At 40.2% G+C, this 27,929-nt stretch overlaps 2 protein-coding genes across 3 annotated transcripts in view; both read right to left on the bottom strand.

Moving 5' to 3' along the window:
• dusp8a (dual specificity phosphatase 8a) overlaps positions 1 to 1,377 on the bottom strand; it is a 43,120-nt gene extending 41,743 nt beyond the window's left edge. Inside the window, exon 1 of one of the 2 annotated variants that reach the window (XM_026311847.1) lies at positions 1,057 to 1,377. The gene's annotated coding sequence lies outside the window, so the exon portion shown is untranslated. Of the gene's footprint in view, positions 1 to 778; positions 1,017 to 1,056 lie in introns of those variants that run through there. The other variant, XM_026311848.1, reaches the window with a different exon arrangement.
• A 1,485-nt stretch (positions 1,378 to 2,862) lies between these two features.
• Positions 2,863 to 10,533, bottom strand: ptpn5 (protein tyrosine phosphatase non-receptor type 5). Its single transcript, XM_026311518.1, has 12 exons — positions 10,264 to 10,533; positions 9,976 to 10,098; positions 9,764 to 9,859; positions 9,327 to 9,583; positions 8,961 to 9,153; positions 8,455 to 8,539; positions 8,133 to 8,212; positions 7,833 to 7,970; positions 7,625 to 7,735; positions 6,480 to 6,640; positions 6,035 to 6,148; positions 2,863 to 5,254 (listed from the first exon to the last, which is right to left on the bottom strand). The coding sequence occupies exons 1-12, from the start codon at positions 10,531 to 10,533 to the stop codon at positions 5,161 to 5,163; spliced, it is 1,722 nt and encodes a 573-aa protein (XP_026167303.1). The 3' UTR covers positions 2,863 to 5,160.
• Positions 10,534 to 27,929: the final 17,396 nt, after the last annotated feature.

Consider the following 27,929-nt stretch of genomic DNA (forward strand, 5'->3'; position numbering starts at 1 on the left):
AGGGTAGCAGAGTGACAAGCCTGGGGCGTGTCATACGTAAACGACGTGCATGGAAATAAACAGTGCAACATGAGTGATTCTGTTACAGTGATCATGCAATTGTGAAAAATCAGATCCTGGTTGGACCCTGATGGCGCAGAAGCATCATCACACTGTAAACAACATAACCAGGTATCCTCCAATCAATACTCTCCCAGTGCGGCTGCTGTAAATCGCGGGATCATATATCAAAGTGGGACTACCCCGTACTCTACCATAATAATAACAACATGGATACAATGAATACACAACATAAAAGAGCTTGACTGTATAACCTATAAATTAACAGTATGGTGTATACACACAGATGTGGAAAACAGCTCCTCCAAAACTGCATAGCTTCATATTTTGCGATCAGAAACAAACCAGGGCGCACAAAGACACAGATGAGACGTTTGTGTCCCGTTTGACGTAATAACAATGACGGTCTTAGCTCACCATAATAAACCGACCTAGATAAGAAATAAAAACACAACGGGGACAGCGACGACTGACTTTACAAAGGCTGCATTTTTAGCATCAAGTAATGTAAAACTACACGTTTATAGAAATATTCAGTGCGTGTTGTCTGAGTGGGAAACCTGCCCTGGGTTGTTATGACGCGTGGATATGTCCGCATGCGAAAATGAACCACTGCATTGATCGGACAGGGTGTGATGATTAAAGACGCAAATAATAAAGGCGCAAATAATAAAGGCGCAAATTCAACAACAAATACAGAAAAGCACGTTACACCTACCTCAAAATGACTGGGCGGTGAACGATCAGATGATCGTCAAAATAGAATAATCGATAACTTCGGTCTGGGCGGGTTTTAATTTCCATCATACTATGGTGCGCACATACGGGGGGGGGGGAGCACAGGGGGGCGCGCGCTGACAGAGTCGCTGCAGCAACAGAGGGGGGCACGAGCACAGATCGCGAGACACCGCAGCTAACGTAAGCTAGCTGTGTGGGTAGCAAGGCAACTTTGGTTTCTACTACTCGATACACACACACAGACACACAAGCCCTCACCTCAGGGTCCACGCTGCTGCTGCGTGTTACTCAGCTGGCCTCCATGTGTGAGGGGACAGCGGCGGCATCTCCATGGGGCTGGCCGGTGTTTACCTGGCGGTGTGGCGGAGGACAGCACAGCTGACAGGGGGTGACAGCGCCAGGAGCAAACGAGACATGAAAGCGCGACCCAGCGGCCGTTTAACTGGCCAGGAGAGCAGGTCGGCTCGTAGAGGGATAAAGTAGCTTAGCTAGGCTCGGTAAAAGCTAACACAGGTTGTGTGTGTGTGTGTGTGTGTCTTGAGGAGGGGGTAGTTTCAAAAGGTGCACTTTAGCACTTTCATGAACTAAAGCGATGAGGTCATGGTTCAGAAGGGAGAGGGGAAAAAAATGAGGTTGACGTCACCTCCAGCCAATCAGAACAGACGGCTCAGGGGTTGGGTGACGTCAACGTTTAAGAGCCAGAGATTAAAGGGACAGTCCGTGTTTTTAAAGGACCAGCGTCCGGAGTGCAATCATTGGGCTGCAATAGAAATGAAGCAAAGGCAGTTATTTATCCAGCGATAACGAAAGACAATAATAATGATATAAATGAAAACTACGATAAAATGCTCGCACCAAACAACACACAAATAATAACATTAATAAAGGTTACACCGTGTGTTTTTAATAAAATTAGATGTAGATGATGGATGATGTATTGGATCATTGAGCTCCCCTCATTTGTTAGTTAGAAATGTCCAGTACACCACACTTTCATGTAGGCGCCATGATTTTAACTTTGAATATGGTCTTGAAGACTCCTGCTGATGTGGTCTACTTCAAACCAGCATCCAGCTAAAACCAACTGAATTACAAGCACAAGACCATATTAATCATATTTATGAAATCTTATAAAATTACACATTACAACTGCAACATGTTTTTGCAACACAGACTTACATAATTTAAATACAAAATGCAGCAATAGTAATGGTAATAGAAATATGAGTCACTGTCTGTTAGTTATGAGTTTGCTAACTGAGGCACACACACTGATGATGAATATTTCTTGATAATGATTTAAAGGCCCTGTGCACACAAAATGGATGTTTTCACTGAGCCTGACTGATTAGACCTCTAGTTAGGTGGAAGTTAGAAGTTACTGAAATTTCTGTAAGAATCATAAAGTTGCATCAACAAGACTAATTTAAGAGCGAGGAAGGTGTCAGTCAAGCACAGCCATACAGCTTACACACTCTAGGTGAGAGGTTTAATCAAGGATAAATGTTTATGGTCTTTAAGAGACGTAAGTGAAGAATATCCATCCATCCATCCATTCATTTTCTATACCCGCTTATTCCTTAACCACGGTCACGGGGACCTGCTGGAGCCTAAAGTGAAGAATATTTCAAATATATTTTAAGCTAAAGAAAATGTTACAGAAAGTAACATTCATTTGTCCACAGTATCACATTTGTACTAATCCCAGAATAAATCAGTTGTAATAAGTAGGAGGGGGAGTTCAGTTTTCAGTTGTTTTGTAGACTGACAGCTTTTGTTCTGTTGTTCTGCCTTCAGTGTGTTGTGATAACTACATGAATACAGTGATAGAGCCATTAGCAGTATGAACAATTACAGTGAATATTCTGACACCTAGTGGTACAGATATTCAACTGCACCGTGTTGCAAGTAGAGTAAAGGTAATATCAGTGGAAAGTCAAAAAATTTTTAAAAGTTTTTTAAGTTGGTAGGAAAGGGAATCAGAAAGACAGCAACACAGATTCATGAAAATCTACCTTTATTTGGATGCAAAACGCACAACTTAAAGCAATACTGTAGCAGAGGAGAGGGATACTGATTTCTGCTGGTTGGTTGTATGTCCAACTGATTGGCTATTTCACCTTGCCCATTTCGATCACCAGGAGGGGACCAGGTAAACACTGAAAACAAGCACTTAAAATAAATGCTTTTCAGCCAGGTATATTGGACATTACCAGAGGATTATTTCAATAGTCTGACAGTAGGTTATAGCTTTTCTTATCAATCTCGGTCCTCTGTCCTCTAAAGAGGTGATTTTGGCAGTTTAATTTGTTAGTTGATTTGATTGATATAAATTGGTCCAAGTGCACAGTTAATTCCGTCCTCTGATAATGTTCATGACTGCTAATTTGATACATTAAATCAAGGTAGACGTTATCTGATTTTTTTCTTAAATAGAAAATGGTCTTCACTGTTTTAGCTGCCTTACACATAGCAATTATTTCTTGTGTTGTCAACTGAGAGTTGCCTAGAGTTACAGATGGAACAGAGAGGGGACTGTGTAAAAACTCAGTCTGAGGTAAAATTCTCCAAGAAAACACAGAAAGCAAAGCATATTAAAGCAAAGCCTAAAGGCATAAAGAAATAATGCTGAAGACCGAACATAATCTATTTATCTTTTGTACTGTAAGGTAACTTAGGTAGTTGTCACATTTTGTTCTGTCTAATCTTGCAATAAAAACTGATGGTTTGATCCACAGTATGAGCTACATTCCATCATGGTGTAAACAGAAATATACACAAGGCATCTACTCGAAAGGATTGTATCAAAATGTTCTAAAAATATCTCTGGTTGGTTTCACAAAAGCAAACTGTATCAAAAGCATTGGCAGAGAGCAAGCAATATAATAGGGTTAAACCTTTTTACACAACAAAAAGCAGGACAACCAATCGCGTCGCTTTGATTGTGGACCTATGGAGTCCCATACAGCACATGCAATCCATTAAACTTAACACAACCAAAACACAATACAGAAAAAAATAACTTTTACAGCTGAACATCAGAGAGACAACCTTGGTTGGTCTATTGTGCTTCATACAGATTAGGCCTGGCCTGTCTATACAACAACCATGGGCTTCTTACTTCACAGATGTGTTCAAGCTACGGTTGAATGCAGAGGTGTCACAGAGCAAGTGACCCTGAGAGTGACAGACTTCATGGTAGTAATGGAGCATTTACAAGAATATTAGCTGTTTGTCAGTCTCCTTCATCAAGTTATGGTGCATTTCCTTTGCAACTTTTTGCTTTCCTTTGCCTTACATTTCCCTGTGTGTCAGTTAGAAACAGTGCGGGTGTCAGATTCTTCAAATCTCTGCACTGATTTTTCAGATGATCTAATTGTAGTTCTGGCCTCTGGTCTCTCAGCATCACTGGCTCTGTGACACTTCTAAATGTATGTCAATGTAGCCTTAATGCAGGAGTTGTTTACTGTAAACATCATGGACCATGAGGACTGCACAGGCAGCATGGTAAAACTGTAATACTGTAGATTGCACAGGAATCCTAATTATTTAATTAATAACCTAATTGTTTTACATTCCTATGTTCCATAACATTGCACATGCCTTTAATGAACACTTAGCACCATGCAACCTGAAGATGATGTGGCTCCTGGATGCATCAAAAGTTGAAACAGGCCTTCTGTAATGATTTTTACATTAAAAGTGAAAGTCAGTGAGAAAAAGCTAGATGTTAGTTACCTTATTTTTAATATAAACATTTGTATCAACATTTGTATCGATAGAGTTAAATATTAGGCTGGCGTTTGATCATTTGATCTGTAGATTTAAATTATGCTGGCACTTGTACTGTAAAGGGCCATACTGAAATTTACTTTCCTCCTAAAAAAAAACTGAAACTGCAGCAAGTGATCTGATTTCACTTCAGCTCCAGTTGAACCTTTTGATAACTGTACATACAGTAGGTGAGGGGACTATTTTAGGCCTTGATGACTAACACTCATGTAGAGTAACATGATCAAAACCTTAGCATTACAAATGACATGATGTGCAGACGGATTATTTCATGCCTTACTGTTGAGACTCTCCAGGACTGTGGCTTAGTAACGCTATAGTGTGCGATTAGGACTTTTGGAGGGCCATCTCAAATCCCACCTCCTTATGTTTGCTTAAAGACATACAATTGGCCAGATGTCGGCCATTCAGTCCAGTCCGGGCGAGCCTGTTCTGGATGAAGAGATTAACATGGTTTGACCTTGTTAAAGGGTGAGATTGAGATGATGCTCGGTACAGTGGTGCATACCACCAGTGGTGGTATGGTGTACAGTGGTGTGTCTCGGTCTGGGTGTGGCTGCAGCGCTCACTCTACTCTTCAGCAGTGTGAGACAGCTGTTTTTCATACAGGCTGAGGACATGATGCACAAACTGGTACTGCTCACAGGTCTGGATCATCCCACCCCTAAAAGAAAATACACAAAAAGACAAATGCATTCATTCAGATACAAATTTTCCTTTTGCTATTTTTAGCCATACTAAATCAGTAAGTAGGTCCAGCACTTTTGTGGTCACCACATCGTACTGGCTTCTTTTCCACTGGCCCCACTGTTTGTAGTGTAGAATTCACGTTCTCCTTAGGATGAAGTGAAACTTTAGCTATAACATCACCATCAGGATAACATTTTTATTCTTAACAAATTTTGGCTTGTGACAAAATATCTCCTAAAACAAATAACATTCACATCACTAAAAATGGTAAACATTATACCTGCTAAATGTCAGCTCAGTGTCACTGTTATCAAGATAACATACTGATGTTAAGATGCTCAGCTGTTGGCCGATGCTGATTATTTTAAAAATGGCAAAAAATATCCAGATTAAAAGGCAGATAGATTTTTGTATTATATTATGTATATGTTTCTTTCTGTAAAAGTTCAGTTGTTTCTTTTTTCTTCAATTAATCTTCTTTTTTTACTGCATTGAAGGAAAACTGGGTCTCCTTAAAACAACTTCAAGTCACATCGTAGTCTGTGAAAGAGTGGTGGTTTACTGTACCTTGACTCTGAAGTATAGGTGTGTGACTTTTGGTCCTACATTCATCCATTTTCACTAAATCTTCATTTACGTGTAAACACATTATCTTGCCTGCATTTGGAACTAAATCAAATTCGACTAGGTCACCTGGGCTTTTAAGCCAACTAAACACAGACATAAGCAGGGATAAGGGCTAAGACTATCTCACCTGTCCAGACGGAGCTGACAGGTGGTTCTCAGGATGTCAACCACCCCCTCAGTCCTCAGCTGCTTGCACAGGATGGAGGTGGCGATGAAGCAGCCAGTTCGACCAATTCCAGCACTGTGGAAAAAGGAGTTGGAGGGATGAAGGGAGGCGTGTGGAGGAGAAGAAATTGAGGTCTATTGATTAACTATGATCCCACCAATCCAATTAATATCAAATTCTCCCTAGAGAAATCAGACTTCAGCAGGCTGGAAGTGGGAAAATGCTCTGCTCAAAGAACCTGGCCAGTGCTGGCCTAAAAAAACGGCAGTAAACTGGGTTCATCTTATGTGAACTGGGTATTTTCCCCTATGAGAATGGTATTATCGATATGGGTTTAATATAGGCTATTTGACTTGGAGCCTTCTGAACACAAACTCCCTATATCAAATTCAAGCTGCTTTTGTACCTGCAGTGGACAACGATAGGGCCACTGGAGGGAGGGGCTTCGTCTCGAGCCCTTTCGACTTCCTGTACTAGTTCGAGCAGGGGTGGAGCCTTGTCTGGAGTCTTCTGATCAGGCCATGAAGTGTACCAGTATTGCCGCAGACTGCGTTCCTCACCCCCACACTGGTACAAACACACAGACACAAAGACAAGTAGGCCGGCATGCAGGTTTGAAATATGAATGTGATCAGGTTGTGCATGTAAATAGATGAGACAGAAGCAGTGACAATGATTTTTGATCAGCCTGTTGCTCAGCATGTATATCCAAATTGTTACCTTGGTGTTAGTTGCTACGACAACAACGAATGCAGAGCAAAGCAGCAAAAAAAGAGCGAGGGTTATAAAAAAAAGTTTACATAGTCTTGGCTGTTACTGCACACAATCAACTCCATCAGCTGCCTCTATTCCTTGAGTGTCAGTCTGATAATTATTAATCCTACAGCTAGAACTAGAGGAGTCGAATAAACAATACGCTTTTAACTTGGAGCACAGTTATGTAACGATCCCCTGGTGCTTAGTAATCAGATGCAGGCTGTATTTAGTGAATTATCATGTTTAGCTTGTGTGTGCCAATGCCACCATGACCCCAAATTAAATATAAAGCACCCATCATGAACACATGAATGGAAGTGAATAGTACAACTACATCAGGAACGCTGAATAAACCATCACCCAAGACTCTATGCTGAGTCTGATAATCTGATGAATCTTTTATACTCTGACAACGCAGTTTGATATGAAACATTTAGTTTGTTGAAAAGAAAACTTGAGTGGTGTTTGCTTGGTTTGCTGAGATCACAGTCAGATTGGCACATTTCTTTTACATTTTTAAAAAATTCTGTTTCATCAACAAATCCATTCCAGTCAGTCACAACTGTGGGCTACTTGCTGTGTGTAGTGCTAATTAACACATAATATCTTGCTAACACATTAAGTTGGTGCACATGGTAAAATGTGCTAAATAAAAATAGTTAGTTATTACTGTCACATACATTGTTAGCTTCACATGCTGTGCAGTGCCAAAGCCTTGTACTGTAGTCCTCAATAAAAATTTCTAATGCTTCAAGCCAGACCAACCAGAAATAGAATACAGGTTTTCTGTCTTACCTTCAGCGTAAACACCCTCAGACTGTAGTCATCCTCCTGGGTTACCGTGACAACGGTAATCTCAATGCCCTCGTGGGTCACAGTGTCCTCGGGCCAGTACTCTGCACATTTCTGCAAGACACAATGTTCACACAACTGGATGTTTTTATGCTTCTCAGTGCATTTATGCATGAATGCATCCATCATCATCATCATCCTCATAACTGACCTCATTTTTCTCCTCTAGGTTGGTGATCATCACTATGATTGGGCTTTTCTCCTGCCACACCATCCTCCAAAAGTCCCCTACTGTGTTTACAGTGGGACCCTGGGTGGCAATGTATGCATGCTCCTCACCCCCATAACCCTGCACACATGAATACACACAAAACTCCTGGTCTTCTCATATACATTTGCCTGTTTGGACTAAACACAAACATCAGATGCTGAGAACAATACATACAGGGGTTACAAGGCAAAGCAGAGCTCAGGCAAGGTTTCAATTTTATATACACACATTCGCACTTACTTTGAGATAATTAGCATTGATGTAGGTATTGAGGAAATCATCTTCATCCTCTGACTTCAAAATCACTCTACTGTGTGTGTCTGGAGGTGGACAGTATGAGATGTTCATGAGAAACAGAAGAAGACAGGAAATAATATTTATGCATCTAGATTATACTATTACAGCCCACTTTTATCACAGTGTTGTGTGCTTTGAGTATTCTGCCTTTACACAGACACAATAGTTGAGAATGTGAAATTATTCATGAGAAGCAGCATTTTCACAAAACTTCATGATCTCTTACAACTTCATGACTGTTTTGTTGTGTTGCAGCTGTACTTACTGGGTAAGATGGTCTTGTAGCGATTCTTTCTCACCAGCCCTGGGTAGTTGTACTCCTTAGGGTCCACAAAGTTCATGGGAGTTTCCTGCCGATAGACAGAGAACAATGAGTCACATCAGCAATCAACCCTTGCAGAAATGGAGGGAATGTCCTAGCCTTGCCTTTGACAAGGCAGCAAAGCAGTAAGAAAATATTATGTAAGACATTTAGATTGAAGACCCAGCCCATAACAATAAATTGTTGCTATCATAATGTATGTACAGTAATTGAAAGACACCACACACTATGTGTATGATCTTTTAACACATATCTTTCCTCTGTGGGTTTTCATATGCAAATATACCTATATCTCTCCTTTCTTCGCCCACTTACAGTGGAAAGGCAGAGCTCCACTGGGTGTCTGTGTGTGTGTTTGTGCCTGTGTGTGTGTGTGTGTGTCGGTGAGTCTCTATTCATCTGTTATTTCTAAGGAGTGTAGGTGGGTCAGCTGTTGTTGCTCCCCTCACATAAAACTCAGCCTGCAAGCTCTGGTCATCCATGGCTCGTGTGTGTAGCATGGCTGGAGTCAAAACGTGTGTTCCCTGTCGGAGGTACTCCTGGGCTGACTGGTCTCGGGGAGAGAGCTGGGCTCCATAGCCATAGGGCTCAGTGCAGCCTGGTGTACACATGTCCAAGGTCAGGGAAACGTTGGAGCCCCGCCTGCGTGATACATACAGACTCAGACAAATGCACACAGACATACATTATGTATATACCTACAGTATATGTAAAATATGGATGTAAAATGCATCAATATGGAAAACCTGCAGATACAAATTAAAATGCAAATAATCTGCACTTTGCTTTTTTCTGCAGTGCACTCTTATTCTAACCTCTCCTGAAGCCCCACAGGTGTGACAGTGAGGGTGGCGGCATCTCCGTCAGTCCTTGTGTCAGTGCCTACGTCAAAGACTGGCGTCTGAGGCACAGGGTCCACATCCAGTAGATCCTCCTGTGCATCTGTCCACTCTGACAGGGTAAAGGAGGGCTGGCGGCTCACAGACTGTCTCCGATCACCAATGTCCCTCGATACTGGTCCTGATGACCACAAGCCAGTGCCATAACGCCACTTACACACCATGTGGATGACCTGAGGGGAGATGAACAGAAGAGAAAGCAGTAAACATCCCTCTTTTAATCAAACAGGAATCCATTATCAGTTGGTGATGAAATCAATAAAATAAGCAAACACTTGCAGTGTCAATACAGTCAATCTAGTTTCTGCCAAAGACTGTCATGGTAAATTACAAGAAAATCTCCAGTGTTTTACCATGATAACACAAATGGCCACACCAACACCTGATGTTCCATGAACGATCCAGTTGTGCTGTTTGGTGTTTACCACTTCACTCATCAACTCCATGGACTGGCCAGCAGAGAGAGAGGAAAAGGCAATGAGACAGCCAACAGTAAATACCTCACATCAGGATTTTTTTTCCTTTCTCTCTCCTTGACAAACAAATATCCAGGACTGACACTTACATCCATTCCAAAAATCGGGTGGCAGGGTAAAATGAAGCTAAGGTAGAAGTCTATGACCTGCAAGGCTTTGTAGATGGAATAGAGTGGTCCATTTCCTTCCATCACAAAAAACATCCAGTACCCCTGGGAGGAGAAAAGGAGGGAAGGCACAGCTTTAGTCATTCATGCACTGGTAATCAGGCAACATTGTGGTTGCTCTCAGGTGAAAAGCGAATAATAAAAAAATGAAAATGGCCTATTGCCAAGTAATGATTTCATCTAGTGTTTAAGTGTTTTGTTTTTTTTTACCGTGACTTGGGAGACGACAAACAGTGCAGCCCAGTAGTGGATCTCAGTCACTAGCATGTACACCTTGTGCATAAACATTTCTTCCCTCTGAGGGCTTGGACCACCTGCAAGTCCATCATTGCGTTCTGGGAACCCATCTTTTTTAAGTACTCTGTCGCCTAATTTTTCAGTCTTTGTAGGCTCATCTAGCCAGACAGGGTCCTCGTCAGGCCTCAGGAAGATGGAGTCCTCAGTATGGGAACGGGTGGAGCTGCTCAGCCGTCGTGTCATGATCCCCCCTGTTAAATGAGGTTCTCTTGAGGTATTACACATGGCTTCCCTCTGTAATCACAAGGTGTTCACAGCTCTAATTCTGGTGTTGTGTAAGTCCACACCTGACATTATTGTGTTTTTGCCTTGTATGTCTGTCTGAAAAAATAACAAAATAGTCTCTACTTCAGTTGTTACTTTCAGTAGTGAATGTGTCCACAGCCATTTTATGGTATTATGGCGCAAAATAAATTTTTTTACTCACATGCTATCTAAAATGTCTTGGTAACAAAGCTTATTTTCGTGCTTCACTAATATACATGAACAGCAGAAACCTTTATAAAACAGACAATTCCCACTTCATTGATCTGCTTAGCTGTGTTTGTGAGATTGTGTGTGTGTCTGTGTTTTTAAAAGAGCATGTATATGACAAAAAGAGTTGCATTTATTCCACAGGCCTATTCAGATGTATAGCTAAGCAGCTTGGAGTGGCTCTCATCTCCAGATCCTCTTGTCTCCCTCAGATTGGACTACATTGTGTGAGTGTGTTTGTGTGTGTGTGTGTGTAAAAGAGAGGGTGAGAGAGAAAGAGAGAGAGAGAGTGTGTGTGTGTGTGTGTGTGTGTGTGTGTGTGCTCGTGAGAGAGGCTCTATTGTGGAGAGATGAGTCAGGGGTAGCGTGTTTACAGCCCTGTCCGTTGCCTTGGCAACAGAGTGGCTCTCATCCCTCTCATCCGTCCTGAGCATTATCATCCACTGACAAAACACACACAAACGCACACACACACACACACACACACGAACTGCCCCTCTGTATCAGTCAGCAGTGTATTCAAAGCTCTTTTCCGCCCTGCTCTTTTGTCCTTCAACCATTAATAAAGGTGTTTTGTACATTTGGCTGATTACCTCCACGTGGTTTGTGCGGATGTGTGAATGCGGAGGCTTGTCAGAGTGGTAGTGTAGTGTTTGTTTGTGCACATATCACTTTGAATGTATTTGCTGATGGCTAAATTTGTCACCAGTGAGTTTGGAACACGTTTTCATCAATGATTACCAACCAACATATTGCACATAAAAAATATTTACCAGTCGGCTTACAAGAATGGCCTATAAATCTACATCTCTCTCTCTCTCTTGCTCTCTCTCTCTCTCTCTCTTTCTCTCTCTCTCTCTCTGTAAATATATATATATATATATATATATATATATATATATACAGACAGAGAGATATAGATATAGATATGCAAGACTCACCGCTGATAGATGACAGGGACTTGAGGAGGGAGTTAGATCACATGATCAAATCCTGTATCCTGTGACAACCAGCCATCAACAGCCATTGTGCAGGAGTCAAATCTGAAGGACAGCAGACATCAGCCACGCTTTACATCTCATGTTTTCAAATTTCAGAGTAAAAAATTATTAAATAACAGGTTTCAGGTAATTTAATTCAAATTGTGTCCCAAAATGTTACATATTCATCAAAGATACCCTGTGACTCAAATTCAACTGGTCACGCTTAGACAGGGTTAGTAATCGACTTTCATCCAAAGATGGAGCAGCGTAGCACCCTTGTCAGCTCCCAGCTGTGCTTTCATGAGCGGAGGATGGTGATATAAGGTGACACAGTAAACTGTCAATATTTCTTCCCCTCTCTTTCTTTCTCTGCCTCCCACTCCCTCCCTAAGAGGCAGGGATGATTCGAGCCAGACTAAATAGACACCCTCTGAAATACATTCAGATTGCTCTAGCCGAATTAGTATGCGTGAAGTCAAACCTTCTCTGCTCCTCTCTCCTGTCTATCGTCTCCCCTCCTGTCCTTCTGTGCTACTGCACCCTGTTGAACGAATGGGGCAAACTCAGTGGAATATGAGACCACACCAGTATTGTGTGTGTGTGCATGTGTGTGTGAGTGCAGGTGCTGAACAGAAGGGAGCTGCTTTGAGTCCTTTTCTCTCTTTGCTCAGTGCGAAGGTGGTTTTGAAGTGATGACGCCAGTTAGCCTGGTCCGTAGCCATGGCAACATGCATACATACAACGTACACACATATATATGTGCATATACACACACAGTGTTGTATAAGAGAAACAGAGAAAGTTCAGCATGTTGTTTTTAAACAATAGATGGACAGATAGATGAGTGGACGAGGGGGTGAATGGGAGAAAAAAATAGCTCTTTTTTGTGTGAAGGTTTCTAAAGCAATGACGCAGTAAAGTTGGTGTTTTGGTAACTCTAGCAACTAACATATTGTAGCATGTACACACATACACACACGGCGGCAGGTACACCACATGAAAAATGAAAAACACAAATAGTGACAATATTCATGTTTGTCTAAAGAAAATCGAGACTTCTTACTCTTTGAGGTAAATACTTTTGTTTATCACTAGATTTCTTTGGCTGCTGAGTCCTTGTTTGGTGAATTGCCTACATTTAAACAGGTCTACAGCTAGAATTTTAGAATAAGTCCCCCATTACAAATTTTGGCCACACTGTGATTAATGAAATAAGAAATTGCTCAAAAAAACTTTTTTCAACTGTAAATCATATCCGTTCGATTGTGTATATTTTTTATCCAAACATGATGCATCAAAGTCTTTTCCCACTGCCAGGTAAGTTTTTTTCTTTTGTTTTCCCTTTGAGCTTTGAGATTATTAAGACTGCCTTGTTTCACACAGCCAGTGTGACAGTTTCATGCATATTCTGTATCAGCTTGTAGCTATGTGATGTTAAAATCCAACCAACTCACAATTTTTCACATTCACAGTTCTTCCATCCATTCCATATTCTGGTTTTGCATCACTATACACACATTTTCCTAAAATGCAGCCACATCTGACAGATATATTTGGTATTTTTAGTGATTTGCACTACAAATTGAAAGAAAGTTCTGTCTTAATAAGGATAATGGCAGATGTTACATGACAAAAAGCTATTAATTTAATTTATATATATATATATATATATATATATATATATATATATATATATATATATATATATAAAACCTGTTTATTCCTCACTAAAAGGTCTACTGTCTTTAGGTCCTTACAAACACCACCCCCTTGGCCTTTAAAAAGAGCATATGCATATTGTTTAAATTGATCTGCATCCCCTTAAAGCACCCAACAACCAGCAAAGCAAATGCCATACCGTAAGCCTGCGGCTTCTGTCCCGGGGGAATCACAAGACCACAATGCTGTGACAGTTATGTAAAGCTCTTTCCTGCAGGCAGGAGCAAGCAGAATTAATGTGGTGTCATTTTTTTCTTCTGGTGACAGCTGGCTAATGTTTTAATGGATATTCTTAATGCTGCCCATGTTTCCAACAGCAAAAACAATGTCCAAATCTACTTTTCTATTCTATTTTTAAAAATGCTCAACATCTGTTTTGTTACATCTGATCCTGTCCTCATCCTGAAAGCAATATCTCAGGCATCCTATAACAGTATTTCCTGCTTCCAGGTGAATCAAAGTGTGTGACGAGTGAAATATCAAGAGTGTTGCTGAAGTGCTCATGTGGAAGACAGACGAGGTAAGAGGAAGCTCTTACTGAAAGTGATGATGGGGTGGTAACGTGAGATAAAGAGCTAAGTCCTGCCTCATCAACCTTTCTCTACCAGACACACACACCCACACAGACAAAATCATGATATTAATACACATACGAGCTCACAATGACCTTAAAATTAAATACCCACAAGCCTGCAGCTCCCTCTTGTATATTACACAGACAGATAATCAATCAGCTCTATTGTTTACATATACTCCAACAATATCTTGCAGCAGCTCAAGGGAAATTGTAATGAGAAATCTCATTAGCACACATATAAACTTACAATTTGGCCTAAGCAATACTGTATGAATAATTGAAATGTGCTGCATTGCGAATTGATTTAAAGCCTGCTGGAGATAAATCTGGATTTCCGGTGACAAAGGGTTGTGTTACATGATTGCATCAAAACAGCAGTGCAGGAATGGCATTCTCTGGCAGTCATTCATACTAAGACAAAACACCATTCATATCACGTACATGGCTACGGTGAGCTACAGCGACCACACAGGGCAGAGCTGGATGGATTAGTAATGAATCACCCAGGGAGGTGGACTGTTGGATCTCTCTCTGGTTACTCCCACATTGTCATATAGGCATGATACAACACAGAGGAAATCAAGCTTTAAATAATAATAATAGATGAAGGAGGAAATCCATGGCATCGAAGAACCAACCTGTTGGCAAATAGTTTTAGTAATTGAGAATCAACATGCATTCATAAAGAGGCTACATTACACATCCCTACCTTTTTATATGCCAGGATAGCGCAGCAGCCTTATGTACTGTGGGAGCTTTGCTGAGGAATTGGTATTCACCTCATGTCGCACAGCCACAGAGAGGGAAAGAAGGAGAGACAGAGGGAGGAGAGGAGGGCTGGAACAGTCACTCACCCAGAGCCTTAAGTCTGGTTAGCATAAGTCCTCTTACCTGGCTGAGCCTGCTTTCACATTGCCATCTGCTGCTCTGCTCCCTCTGAGCCAAAGACCAGGAGCCAAACACCAAGAACCAATCCTCTGTCTGGAGGAAGAAGAAGGAGTGATTTTGCACAGAATGAGAGAAACCGACAGTGACAAAGACTGAGAAAAACAAATTATGCCGATAAGGTTAGGAAAGGCATAATCTACGAACGTGGATGTGTGTGGAAGCAATCGATATAAAAGTCTGATGGGTTTTCTTTTGTTTGTATCCTGGAGGAGAGCGAGATCCACAGGCGGCAGCTTCGTCTAGGTATATGCAGCAAGAGGCTGTATGGTAGCCTTGGCAACAGAGCCAGAATGAGGGAGAGTGAGTGAGGGAGCTGGAGAGCAAGAGAGGAGAGAGAGAGAGAGACTGTGTGAGTGTGTGTGTGTATTAGTCACAGTGTGGGGACATCAGTCTGTTCATACAGTTACATTATAAGGACCAGTTCCAAAAGATGGATCTATATCTATAAAGAAACACAGTAGATTTATAGGCCATTCTTGTGTTTTGTTATTTTCAACAAAACACCAACACAGCTATGACAATGTGCCACAGCCTGTCAATTCTTGTCCAAAAACAAAATCAAAAACCTCTAGAAGCCACATGGCTGCACTTACTGATATGTCGCTTTATTACAACAAACATGGAAATCATATCTTATTTTGAGTCAATCCCATGTACATCGTCCTGCTGCTGCAAATATTCACTAGAGCACTGAAGGTGTATCAATCCACAGCTGAAATAGTCCCTAATAAATGCAATATATTTTTAATTTTAGTAGAGTTCATTAAAAAAACAAAAAGCTTTATGTCTCTATTAGGAACCAGTGTGTTTGGATTTGTGTGTCACACACATATGCACAGAGTACGATGGAAGGCATTAAGACATGAAGTAACACACTGTTGGATTTGGTCTTTTCATCTGTTGACATTAAGAAATATATAAAATATTTTCAGCTTTATCTTTTAAGGTGAGTGTCCATCAATAAATTCAAGTCAAATCACTGTCCCCTTTAGTGACAAAAACATGTTTCTGTGTATATTTAGTGGGGGGAGTTGGATCATAACACATCACTGAGCAGCGAACACCCCCCACTGTCACCTCCTCTGCTTCCAAGCTGTAGGCTCTGCCACCCACCTCTCTCACCCCGTTTCACACTCATCCTGATCATCCCCACACCACTACACAACTCATTATCATCCAGATCTATACTCTTTTTCTAGTCTCCACCATTTTTGTCATCCCCATATTTTCACCGCTTTGTCTTTCGGTTCCTAGATTCTCCCCCTCCTTCCCATTCCTCTCTCTCTTTCACTCTCTCTCTTCTTACAACCTCATGTCATTTCTTGTCTCTCTTTCCTTTCATGTGCTGTACTCCCTATCTCCTTTCATCCTGGTTTGCCATATGGTAGCCTTTCCCTGTCAGTTACGTCAATTTTTTTCAAATTTAAATTTGCGTTATTGTTAGGACACTAGAGCACTATCAAATCATGTTGTTTATCTAAGGTTTACAAGGTCAGTACAATAACTGCGCAGGAAAGGAAAATGGTATGCACATTACTATGTGACTCATGTTAAATGTGAACCTGATAAATTAAAATTACTTATATATTTTTTATTTAGCTCTGTAAACAATCAATACAAACAGAGCAAAAGTATCTGATATTCTGCAGCCTGCATAAAGGTTCTTTCCTATAATCACCAAAATTATACCAAAAAAAATTATTTAGTTTATATACTTACTACTTTTAGCCAGCTGCTCCCATATTTTTAGTATTGATGCTAAGCTAAGCTAAGCTAACTCTTCATATTCACCATATATGTATTTATTAGAGGTGGAGCCGAATCTGAATATGGTACTAATATTTGGGAAAGTACAAATAGTGGGTCACAATGCAGGAATCTCAATATAGGCTAACATTAGCTGCTAAATTCATTATATTAGTTTTTGCTGCTATAATTCACTCCATTCTTGCTCATTCTGTTCACTTATTAATATTAACAAAAAAGGGTTGTTGAAGCTATTTCTTGCTGCTATTTTTTGTCAAATACAAATACAAATCATTTTGCTACCACCACACATACAGATGAAAATACAAATAGGTCTACTGGACTCTGCACATCCCTACTGTGCTTTGCCAAATACCATATTTAAATTTGGCTCCATAGACTAATGAGCTCCTTTAAAATTTTTGATTTTTTTAAAAATGTATCTTTATTATTTCAACCATTACCATTAAAGTCATTTGCTAAACAACTTATCACACTGAAGACACGTCTCTGTCTTCCTTTTTTGACTATTTATGACCTACTTAAAGCTTCTCTTTTCTCCATCCATATATCTCTCCCACACATCTCCACCTTCCCCCACTCCAGTCAACAAATTAACTCTTCTGTCCTTTATCTTCTCCTCCCCATCCCTTTTTTAAAGTGATCTAAGTTTTATATACAAACACACACAAGGTCACCGTCTCACAGTGGGAAGTGTGTGTGTGACAGTATCATGAAACAGAAAAGGCTGATATCCAGTGGCCTTCAGCTGTCTGATTCCCTAACAGCTACAGTGAAACATCAAACTGTTACATCACTTTCTCATTTTCCTTTGCTGCCATACACACTGCAGACACTGCATTTTTCCTAAGGCATTTTACTATGTGATATTTGAATTTGTATGGTTCATCTACTATAGGAAGGCAAATTAATAGCTGCTACTTCCCTGAAAATTAGAGTAGCCCAAATATGATTCTGTGTGTATAGAATTGTAACAGAATAGTAGCAAATTTTCAATATTCCACAATTAGTCAAAATAAAAAAATAATAAACAATAAAAAAATCTAAGCATATGTCAGTGTGACAGTGCTGGAACAGCATTCTTATGGTAATAAATGGAGTCATCTAGTGGTTTTAATAGCTCACTACTGTTGTCTGTAAGTGACTAGTAGCCAGCTGCATCTGTCTCATTAATACACACTTCTGCTTCTGCTTATTCCACTGTTATTTAGGATGGTGAGTTTTAACAAGTTAATTAGCCTCAAAGCCTTCATGTTGCTTAACAAACTGATGCCAATCGCAGATTTGACTGTGACTCATCAGGTCACCTCCAGATGAAGACAGTATGTTCCAGCCGGCCTATCTGGAGTCAGAAAACATAGTCCAGCACAGACAGGAAGGCTAATCTTGCTGTACATTTGCATCAGAGGGATTCAGGGATTCAGTAGTCATCTGATGACCACAGGCTGCCTCACTCAGCTGGTTTCCTGTAGGAAAACTGTGATACAACAGAACGTCAGATTTGTGGGGACAGACTATTAACTAGAATTCTAAATGAAATAGATACAGCAAAAAACATACATACACTACATTAAACCATTGTGAAATTTTTGCAGCAACGAATCAGAACAAAACTGCACTGCACTTGAACTGTCCATTTAGGGAGGAGGAGGTGCAAATATGGGTGAAATAAGAAAAAGAATATCAGAATACCACAAAAATACGTCAGTCCAATACATTAAAACATCAGTCTCATGAGCCACATGAGACAAGTCAGGTAAATTTTCTTCAATTAAAAAAACTTTTTTACAGTTGAAGCAAAAAAATACACTGACTTTACACTGAAAAATAAACTTTGTGGTTTTGCTTTAAAGCTTTGACGTATAAAATGTTTAGCAGCATCAAGTGGTGAGATTGCAGAAAGCAGCCTTCTGAGCACTTCTCACACCCTACCCCATTTCCAGGCTCGAGGGAGGGTATGGTGGCCATCATTGTTAAAGTAAAGTGATTCCCTGTCTAGGACCAGTGTGCAGTTTGTCTGTTTGGGGCTACTGCAGAAGCATAGTGGTGCAACATGGCTGCCTCTGAGAAAGGAGACCCGTTCTCTATGTAGATTTAAAAGGCTTATTCCAAGATTTTTAAAAAATGCAATACATTTAACTAAAATGACAGGAGTCAGAAACACCTCCTCCTTGTTCTTGTGCAGTTATGTAAAGTAAGTGTCATGTCTGTCACATGAGGATATATTTTATGCAGAATCTGTACTGTGTGGACTCTATATGTGTTTGCATGTGTGTTGATGAGCCAGTGTATCAGAGAATAATCTGGGAAAAACAAAATACTGACAAACCAGTATTATAGTTTTTGATGGAGTGTGCAGAGAAAATGTGTTTACAGTGCATCTGTGCGCTTGCCTCAGAACTCTGACAGCGACTATACCACACCCCTGTTGTTAGTAACTTATTTTTAACGCTGTATGATCCCATCAAGGGACTTCAGATTGGACAGTTTCAAATGCTAGATTAAAAGTCCCTGTTTACGCCAATGTCCAAATCTAAACAACAAGCTCTGATGGCGAAGATGTAAGCACATGTTCATGGGTCCTAGTGGGAATTATGACGATTTACCCTACATAATTAAACAAATGAGAATAACAGAGATACAGAGTTAAAGTAAGAATAGAGACAGAAAGATTATGATACAAGACTCTGTAGGTCTGTGGACCTGGACTTAATGTTTTTACCTTTTAGAGTGAGAAGACATGTAGAAAGATGGCAAGCGAAGATGGCTGAAATAAAGACTGTCAAGAGCAGTGCAGTCAATGATTGGGCAGCAGAGACATGAGCAGTATCAATGATTCAGTACTTTATAAACTATAACTATAATCAGCATCATCATTAGTTATTATCATTTAGAAAAAAAACTAATGTTTTTTGCACAATTGAACTGTTTGATATTTTTGTTAATAGTCAGTTACCCTAACTAGGAATAAGCAGGTATATAGATGATAGATGGATGGATGGATATTCAATAATTGAGCTGATACATGTAGTGCTAGGTATTTGAACTTTTGCCAAACTGTGCCAGGCCCTCCGTTTATTTATCTGTTTAAAATTTTTCTCTTTTACTTAGATATTCCCAACAAATATATTTTACCACATTACTTTCAGCTTAACTGTGTCATGTGTTGGTGAGAAATAGAGGCGTAGGACCCAAATGCAGAACACAAAAAAGAGTTTATTTCCTCCTGGGATCACCAGGACAAGGAAAACACAAAAACACAAGCCGAATGAAACGGGAAACTGAGAAAACCAAATGAAACACTTGCCGTATGCATCAATGTGTTAGCTATCATTAATAGTCAGCTATCAGTGATTCAGCTAGTTAGCTAGTCAGTCAGGTAATGCTTCAGTACAAACAAAGGGAACAGGGAAGTATATAAAGTGAGACAACAAAGGAGATTAACAGGTAGAAATAATTAGGTGAAGCTGCGGGGGACCCGTGCGAGAGAAAGAGGAAGTCTCTTTAGAGACCCTGGCAGGAAGTCCCAAAGGGGAATCATGACAAACTGTTAACTAATGATTTCACTTACTGTTATCATTAGATACTTCACATTTCTCTTGTATCTTTCCCAGTTAAAAGAAATATTGCTAAATAATTTAACAAACTAAGGTTTCTATACAGGGGTTGCATGGTGGATGAGTGGTTAGCACTGTTGTGAACTGTCGTGGGTTTGCAACCTGGCCTTTCTGTGTGGAGTCTGCATGTTCTCCTTGTGCTTGTGTGGGTTTTCTCCAGGTACTCTGGTTTCCTCCCACAGTCCAAAAACATGTATGTCAGGTTGATTGGTGACTCTAAATTGCCCATAGGAGTGAGTGTGAGTGTGAGAGGTTGTTTGTCTCTATGTGGCCCTGTGATGGACTGGTGACCTGTCCAGGGTGTACCCCTGCCTTTCACCCAAAGAGAGCTGGGATAGGCTCCAGCAGATCCCTGTGACCCTGGTTAGGAATAAGAGGGTATAGATAATGCATGGGTGGAGGTTTCTATAAAATGCAAAGAGAAAACTGTGTTGTTCTATCCGATGTCAGGATAAAAACTGTTTCTTTATCTTGAGTCAACAGATGGATGACTCACATAGGAAAACTTTTTTCATTAACTTTATGACCTTTTGAGTTGACCTAAATTAAAATTGTGAAAGTGTGCTCTATACTGAAGCTTATACAGTATATGCAGTAAATGTCAGCAAAATGTGTTGTACTATATGTGAGTGATATGACTTAATATAGATTTCATGTGTGCATGTTAAAAACCCAAAACATCAGTCTTTTCTATTTACAATATTTGACACATTCTTCATCTGGAATACTTTATCTCCAAACACATCTCCAGTTTAGGTTTGCGGCTAGAAGCCAATGTTTATAACCATTTTCACTTAATTAGGAAACTCCTCCATTGTCTTCATTATTTGGTCAGGAACTTGAAATGTTTTGTCTTTTTCCCTCATTGTAACTTCTTCAAGGAGGGAGCCGACAGACAAAGGGCCACCTTTTCATGCCACTGTTTGAACTTGAGCCAGGTCCTGTTTGGGCTGTTCTTTGAGGCGCTTTCCAACTAGCTACTCTGATAAAATATCATTATTAAAATATACAATCTAACATGGCAGATGACTATAGCACAATCTTACTGTATGTGGAAGTGAATATTAAAAGTAATCAACAGGAAATAAGTCTGTTCAAAGGAAGCTGGCTGTGTTGGTTATACAGTAATTCACCAGAAAATACAATTTACATAAAAACTGGATCTTGCAATGATAGTGTCTGATTTGCATTATCTTGGTTAAAATGTACTTCACACCACATGTTGCAATTGCTTTTATTTGAAAAGCACATAAAATACACGGGTAAAAAGCATTCATTTGCATTTGGTTTGCATTATTTGAATAAATATCACACTGTCTGTTGTATCTGTGTTTGCACCTCACATGGTTGGCTGGAATACAAACACATTGATGTCATTGTGTCCATCTATTTCAATTAAAGCAAACAGTTGTAAAACTTTACAACTCAATGTTTTGTCTCTTTTAGCTTGCTGCAAACTAAAGGGATAGTTTAGCAATTTAGGAACAGCTGAATAAGGGGGTGCCAGGCTACCTGGATCTTTGTGGTAAACCTTTGCATCATTTTGAGTCTTGGGTGAATTGAGCTCTGCACACCTGACCCTACCTGGCCGTCTGCTAAACTGCCATCTTCTGGGGGGCTGTATTCACAGAAATTGTGAGAACTCCTAATGTCGCAGCTACTCTGAGCAAAGAAGGAACAAAAACATTTTACCTTATTGAGAAGGTGGGGTTGACCCTATAGTTAGGTTTGACCTATCATTTTAAAAGTTGGAATTGGTTGACCAAAGTCAATAGGCTATAGGTTAAAAAATTTGCCCTTAATACTAATGGGTATATTATGGACAGTCAATTTTATAGGCCTAATGTTAGAATTTAGTGTGTATTAAGACAAGGTATTATTGTAAATCCTATTGTATGTAACGAAAATCTCTGTTGCATACATTATAAGCCATACTTTAAAGGTAGTCTAATGGTTGAAAACAAAGACCAACTTGTAAAGCAGCCTAGTCACTAGTTATATTTATATTCTTATGCTTTTTTAAACTATGCTGGTAGTTAGTACTTAATTTATTTGATATTAATGGGAGGAAATGGCACACCTTTCATCAATTAATGTGATTGCTGACCAGTTTACTTGCCGTTGGTTGGCATGTAGGGAACAAGTAGTGGGAGCAGGCTAAAGAACCAGAAAACCCAACTGGACAGAGACATGATGTTTACTGTTAGCTCAATTAGTTGACGAGCATAAAACCGTTTAAAGAGGAAAATTTGGCCCAACTGTTACAACACAAGCCAAGAGGCAGGCGTGGGAGAACATCGCTTTCATTTCTGGCGATATGGCATGTGGGAGATGTGAGCGTATCTCTAATGAGAAACATTATTTCTGCACAAACTGATCTGTAGCATTTCATTAACTCGCTGTCATTCAGACGGTGGAGAATATTCTTCTACCTCTGTGTCTTCCTGCCACTTTATCCTGTTTAAGGAATTATTAAGCCCCTTAAAGTCACCCTCCCGACAGTTTATCACCTTAGGAGCTCTCTTAAGGTCTAAGATGCTTTGTGAATAATTTTCATCTTTACCAGGATTTAGTCTTAATTGTAAAAGAAAATTCTTAGTGAACACTATTATTTTAATAAATTTCTTAAAAATTTCTTACCAGGAGAAACTCTGGAGTAGGAAGCGTTTTGAATGATTTTGAATTCTGACCATGGTGTTTCCAAACAGCTTCCGTTTCACAATTCCTGAGGCCACTGTGCTCCTGGGAACACTCAAAGCTTTAGCAACTGTTTTATGCCCCCATCGTGATCTGTTCCTTGGCACAGTGTTATCTCTGAGAGTTCCATGGACTTCATGGTTTGCTTTCTGGCCTATGATGCAGTATGACCAGTTGGACCTTATATACACAGACATGTGCTTTGTAAAATTATGTCCAACTGTTACAATCTCACACAAGCAGGAATGCAGCTGAAGCTTGGAAGGAGTTTTATTCAGGTATAGTAAGTAGAAAGATAAGGAGCTAGTGCTGGTCAACTCGAAGATCAGGTCAAGCGCTGGAGTAGGAAAGGATAACAGGTAAGTAGCAATTCGTAACGTGTAACACAGGGTTGAGTCTCTGGTGTCTCTAACGAGAACGGACAATCCAGAGTGAGATGAGGGAGTCTTTATAGCGCAGTGGAGAGCCACCGCGCAGGTGAGTGAAAACATTAATCAGAACTCAGGGGAATTGGATCGGCGTGTGTGATTGATGTGAGGGTCCAGCTGATCCGTGACACCAACCACTTCAGTCTTCCACAGGTGGACTCCAACTAACTTCTAGACATGTCTCAAGAAAAACAGAAGCGAAGCCTATGTACATGGCCACAAACAGGACTGTTACAGCAAGTTCTCATTAGAGAGATTTCAGTTTTAGGTATTAAAAATTTGCTAAAATTGCAAAACATTCCTAATATATGTTTCATTTTTTTACTACATGTTTCTGAGCGTAATGTAGGTTGATGTAATTGTTGGTGTCATTTATGATGTAATTTCAGTTGAAATATACAATCAAAAAAATGCAAAATGTGTGGAACTACGCGTGTAACTGTATGTGTGACCTAAACTATAACTTCAGTTCACTGAAATAGTGATGATCAAAACATTTAGTGTGTTTATGAATTATTACAGATAGAGTAACATTCCTTCTGCTGCACAGCACCATCTGACACATGAAAAAACATATATGGCAGCAAAAGCACAAATGAAGTGAGCAGGCCAGCATGATTAACAGGCACACTGTAACAATCCCCAGAGGATTACATAACATTTTCTTGGGAATGTTGAATCATAGCGACTAGTTCTTATCATCTCTATCTCCATTAGCCATCATTAGTGGGCCTCTTTTAACAGCCATTATCAAACTGCCTGTCACAAACCAATGGCGGCTTTGGCATCCTGTGTACTATTTAAAGGTCAGAAAATCACCCACTCAACACATCTTCAGCAGCACAATTATTAAGAGGTGTTAATGTTGCATGAACACTTCAGAGCAATTCACAGCTATTCCTGCTATTTTGCAGTACTGAGTTGATCTATTTTGTGAGATGGTAAGGAAATATTCAAACTAAAATCTACATTCTTAGTATCAAGTGTCATACAGACACAATTTGAATATTGTATCATGAATTCAAATGTACTTGGGCATCAACATACAAATGTGAATGTGTTGGTTTTCCCATTTTAACATGTCAAGCATTTTCTTCTTGTAGCAGCTGTGACTTTGCAGTGATGAACCAATAACACACAGTCCCTTCCCTGTCACCGTGGGTTCTGTCAGCACACACAGACACAGTGGTACACAGTTCGATAATGTTCATTGTCCTTTTGTGGTCTGGGTGCCTCACCTCTCCCACCCAATGGATGGCCTCACCTCCACACACACCCTCACACCCAATAAAGCTTTAAATGCACTTTTGCACTGTGAGGGTTGTGATGTGTGCATAAAGCTCGAATGCAGTCGCATACATTGAATAAAACGAACAAACAAAAAATGCTGCAAAGCAGTGAATATGAACTGCAAAGAAGGATTATGTAAGGGACATGAAGGGATAAAACAAAAACAGAAAAACAGCTGAAAGAATTCAATTACATAGTTGATTATGATAAAAGTTTAGGTTTAATGTGAATTAATAATGAAACATCACCCTAATGCGTTACTTTTTTCTGTCTACACAGTGGCTGTAAAAAGGACTGACCATACACAAGAACTGTCTGTTATTTGTTGTTTCCTGTTTCATGCTCCTGTGACAACGCTGATAAAAAAGTTCTATGAATAAACTTTGCGTGACCAGCTCCTGCCATGCCCAGTTTTATTTTATGTGTGCTTCTTCATCAAGAGACCTGAAATGCAAAAACACTGAAGTTTCATTTCCTTAATTTTTGCAGACAGCGAGGCTTTACCAGCAGAACTATAGATCTCAGTAGTTTTTTTTTTTTTTACATTTTCAGTTTCCCTTCGCTTTATATGTACTAAACTTGTGTTTTAGTGCCATGGAGACAGGTGGTGACAAAGTGTAGCTGTTGACTATGGCCATAAAAGGCCTGGAGTTAATTACTGCTGCTTTTTGTCCTCTGTTAATATTTGTTTACATCACTCTCACTTTAAAACAGAGTTCTGTGAAGACATGCAAAACTGCTAAAGAAAACCTAAAGCCGATTAGAGCAACTGTATCTGTAAACAGGTGGGACAAGCAAGAATGATGTTCAATAAGTTCATATGCAGTGAATAAAAATGATCCCCTTAATGGACAGATGCACTACAGTGGCAATGACTTTAAATGTAATGGTCCTATAAACACATGGATGTTTTTAGAGGTGATTCCACATCTTTACATGGTGGACTGAGCTGAAGTTACTAAACTTTATTTAGCATACTGGATAGGGTGGCATGGTGGAGCAGTGGTTGGCACTGCTGCTTCACATCAGGAAAGGTTCTGGGAATGAACCACATTCAACCCTGGGTCCTTTCTCTGTGGAGTTTGCTTGTTTTCCACTTGTTGGTGTGGACTTTTGCTGGGGAATCTGGGCTCATGCCACAGTCCAAAGGCATGAAGGTGGGTTTAACTGACTTTAAACTGTCCGTGGGTGTGACAGTGATATCGTGACAATCTAGAGTGTATACTTAACCTTTGTTACTCAAACCAACTCTGTCATTCTGTTGAAATGCCTTTAGCGAATTCCAAATCCTCCACACTCCCATGTCACACAGCTCTGCAGAAGTCACATCCTCACTGTGAAGGTGCAAGTTTCACACGCACAACACAAGCTGATTCCTGAATGTGGGTTTAGCACAAATAATATAGTATGCCAACTAAGAACACAACAACAACAACACAACAACTTCTTAGTCTTTGGAATCTCCTCTTTTGGCAGAGGATGTAGTTGGCTACCCACACCTGTTGTAAGTGAACACTTACTAGACAGTCACTGATGCAGGAAGTCCAGGCTGAAATCAAACACTCCAACAAACTGACCCCCAAACTGTTTATGTAAAGGACTATTATTAAAATTAGTATCTATAAAGGAAATGCAGACTGTCAAATAGTACACAATGCTACTCATTACTGTAAATACTTTAAATTATAATTAATGTAAATTCTAACGCTATGTACATAATCACAATACTGTCGTGTGTTGCACAACACTGGGTAGCTATAGGTTCAACAGGTGCAACAAATCTAACAAGAATGAGGGACGTGTCAGTCAAGCACAGTCAAAGCAGATAAGTACTGAAAAGAGTCATATGATATGATGCAGAGTCAGGTTATTAAAGTTTTTAAACAAACAAACAAAAACAAATTGTCCCAGCATGCCTTGCTTGGGTTAAAAACCTCCAGACTCTTCTTTTGTCTAGTCTGAAGAGTCCATTCGTCATGGAAAATTGTGTACCAATAAAAACTAAATAAAAGCAATGCTATGGTCGAGATTAAAATTGAATTCTGTCCCTACTCCTGGACGTTAAGAAAGTGGCTCATTCTGGTACAAAGTGGCTTCAGCATCTGCAGCTGTAATTTTTACAGAGACGAACTGACACTTCAAACTGAGATGTGAAAAAGGAAACAAATCTGTCTGCAATGAGTGTTTTTTGTAAAGGAGTTCTATGCCAGACTCAGAAAAGAGAACCTGGACATGACAAAGTTTTGTAAAGACTTTAACCTGTAAGTTAACTCACCTCTTCAAGACGCTTCTAAGCAGCATGAAATGATTTACTGTGTACGGGTGTGTGCCAGCAATGAATATTTCCAGGTATTAGCAGGAAATATTATACTGACTATGGGTGACATGGTGGAGCAGTGGTTTGCTCTGTTGCTGCACAGCAAGTAGATTCTGGGTCTTTCTTTGTAGACTTTGCATGTTCTCCCCGTGCCTGAGTTGGTTTTCTTCATCTGCCTCCCACTGTTCAAACACATGCCGCTTAGGTTTTTTGGTGAGTAGAGTTTTCACACATGTAAGTGTGAGCATTTGGCTTTTTTTCTCAGCCCTGTGACAGACTGCTGACCAGTCCAGGGTGTACCTTGCCCTTCACCCAGTTTCAGCTGGGATGGGCTGCTCACACCCCTCTACAAGATAAACGGTATAGATGATGGATGGAGGGCAGCATGGTGGCTGAGTGGTTAGCACTGTTGCCAGAGTACAGCAAGAAGGTTGTGGGTTCACATCCCGGCCTTTCTGTGTGGAGTTTGCATGTGCTCCCTGTGCTTGCCCGGGTTTACTCCGGGTACTCTGGTTTCCTCCCACAGTCCAAAAAAAAGTTAGGTTGATTGGTGACTCTAAAAATTGCCCATAGGAGAGAGTGTGTGAGGTTGTCTGTCTTTGTGTGTCTCTATGTGGCCCTGTGATGGACTGGTGACCTGTCCAGGGTGTACCCCTGCCTTCCACCCGAGAGAGAGCTGGGATAGGCTCCAGCAGATCCCCGTGACCCTGAGCCAGGAAAAAGCGGGTATAGAAAATGGATGGATGGATGATGGATGGAAGA

The sequence above is a fragment of the Mastacembelus armatus genome, chromosome 6 (genome assembly GCF_900324485.2).
Source record: "Mastacembelus armatus chromosome 6, fMasArm1.2, whole genome shotgun sequence".
NCBI lineage: Eukaryota > Metazoa > Chordata > Actinopteri > Synbranchiformes > Mastacembelidae > Mastacembelus > Mastacembelus armatus.

Bases quoted from the DNA above. Each gene is read 5' to 3' on its own strand.
- ptpn5 (XM_026311518.1), bottom strand. From the start codon at position 10,533: ATGACACGACGGCTGAGCAGCTCCACCCGTTCCCATACTGAGGACTCC. The intron at 9,154-9,326 runs GTTAGAATAAGA...TGTATCACGCAG, and splicing joins CCTGTGGGGCTTCAGGAGAG to GCGGGGCTCCAACGTTTCCC. The intron at 8,213-8,454 runs GTAAGTACAGCT...GTCCACCTCCAG, and splicing joins CTACAAGACCATCTTACCCA to ACACACACAGTAGAGTGATT.